At 34.5% G+C, this 1606-nt stretch overlaps 1 protein-coding gene across 1 annotated transcript in view; it reads right to left on the reverse strand.

Annotated features, from left to right (window-relative positions):
• Positions 1-369: 369 nt before the first annotated feature.
• The window catches only part of LOC137628824 (cuticle protein AMP4-like), a 5227-nt gene continuing 3990 nt past the window's right edge, over positions 370-1606 (reverse strand). Inside the window, exon 3 of the mRNA XM_068360066.1 lies at positions 370-1452. Within this exon, the coding sequence (XP_068216167.1) occupies positions 1218-1452 (235 nt within the window). The 3' untranslated portion in view covers positions 370-1217. The remainder of the gene's footprint in view (positions 1453-1606) is intronic.

Genomic DNA, 1606 nt, shown 5'->3' on the forward strand with positions numbered 1-1606 from the left:
TTTTTTTTTTCAAACAGTTTTGGCTAAGATGAGGTCAAAGTAAGCATTAGAACATAGTTAAAAAAAAAACATATGAAATAAATTATATTTCAAAACTTTTACGAAATAGTACTGCGATATTATACTAATTCTAACTACTGCTTTCATTTAAAGCTAGTTAAATCTAAATATATTAAACTACAATTCCTCTCCCTACTTTTTCCACTTGAAGAGCTCATAAGCTCGGCGCTAAATAAAAACTTCATAATAAAACAAATAAAAACTTACAAATTGAAATATGCAAATAACTGCATAGTTTTCTTGTGTGAAGACTCCGCAACTGGCAAGAGATTCTCTATTGTCTAAAGATAGAAAAGGAGAAAGATAAACTTTTCAATTTATTGACGTTTTATTTCATCTTCGAATGTCTAAAGTAGAATAGATCTTACATAATTGAAAATAGAATATACACTTGGGAAAGGTAATCGAAGGTTACATTCAACACAGAATTTCCTTTTACCTCGATCTTTCCTTCTAAGAGAGAGAGAGAGAGAGAGAGAGAGAGAGAGAGGAGAGAGAGAGAGAGAAATAATCAGTATATCGAGATCTAGAAATGTAAGAATCTTAATATGCTAGAAATATGTTGTTTTGAAGTAATGGTCTCATTAAGTATTTACAGGAAATTTAATTTCTCTGTCATAAATGTGTTGTTGCTCAGACTTGTAAATTTAATCCAATGTATTATGATATTGTTGTTTCTAAGTTCCAAGAGTGGATTTCAATCCTATATACAGATGTCCATGTTGTTTCTCATTTTTCGTTAGTGTATGAAATCATATATTAAGTAATATCAATATTGTTTTTAATATGCACACAGAAATTTCAATATCATACATAGCGATATTGATGTGCTTTCCTGTTAATTCTAGTGAATTGATACTATTAAGGTAATATCAATGTTGTTTTTTCATTTATTGAGGGAGGTTTCATCCTATAATCAGTAATACGAGTTCCACTTTCGAATACCAATTTTGGGAGAATAGTGTTGTTTCTCAGTTGCTCTCATTAATATTAATATATCATTTCACGATTTTTGGTGTTTTTTATTGATGTGAGCACCTTAGATCTTATATTTAAAGACACCAATGCAATTTAGCTTAGGCAAATAGTGAGAAATATACAATAATAATGTTATTCTTAACCTAACGAAGAGAAACCCCAACTCATATTCTCCCTCTCTATATTTCTTCCTGCACCTCGACCACTTCTTCCTGAACAACAACCGATTCCTCAAGGACCCTCTGCTCCTTCAACCGTCTCTGCTCCTCTGCGAAGGCGATTTGTTCCCGGACGAAGTCTGGAATCGGGTGAGGGAACTCTGGAGCCACTGGAAGCAGCGGGGACTGCACCTGGAACCCGTTCTCGTCTGCAGTGTAGGTCACTTCGACTACGGTGCCATCTTCCAGGGGGTAACTGGAATAGATTCAGTATTTATTAGATATTAAAGTAATATAGGAGAGCGTCGAACTGTTAAATCCTGGGTAGTCTTGAGTAGTGCCATAGCCTCTGTACCATGGTCTTCCACTGTCTTGGGTTAGTTCTCTTGCTTGAGGGTACACTTGGGCAC

Source organism: Palaemon carinicauda, chromosome 36, assembly GCF_036898095.1.
Source record: "Palaemon carinicauda isolate YSFRI2023 chromosome 36, ASM3689809v2, whole genome shotgun sequence".
In the NCBI taxonomy this organism is placed as follows: Eukaryota; Metazoa; Arthropoda; class Malacostraca; order Decapoda; family Palaemonidae; genus Palaemon; species Palaemon carinicauda.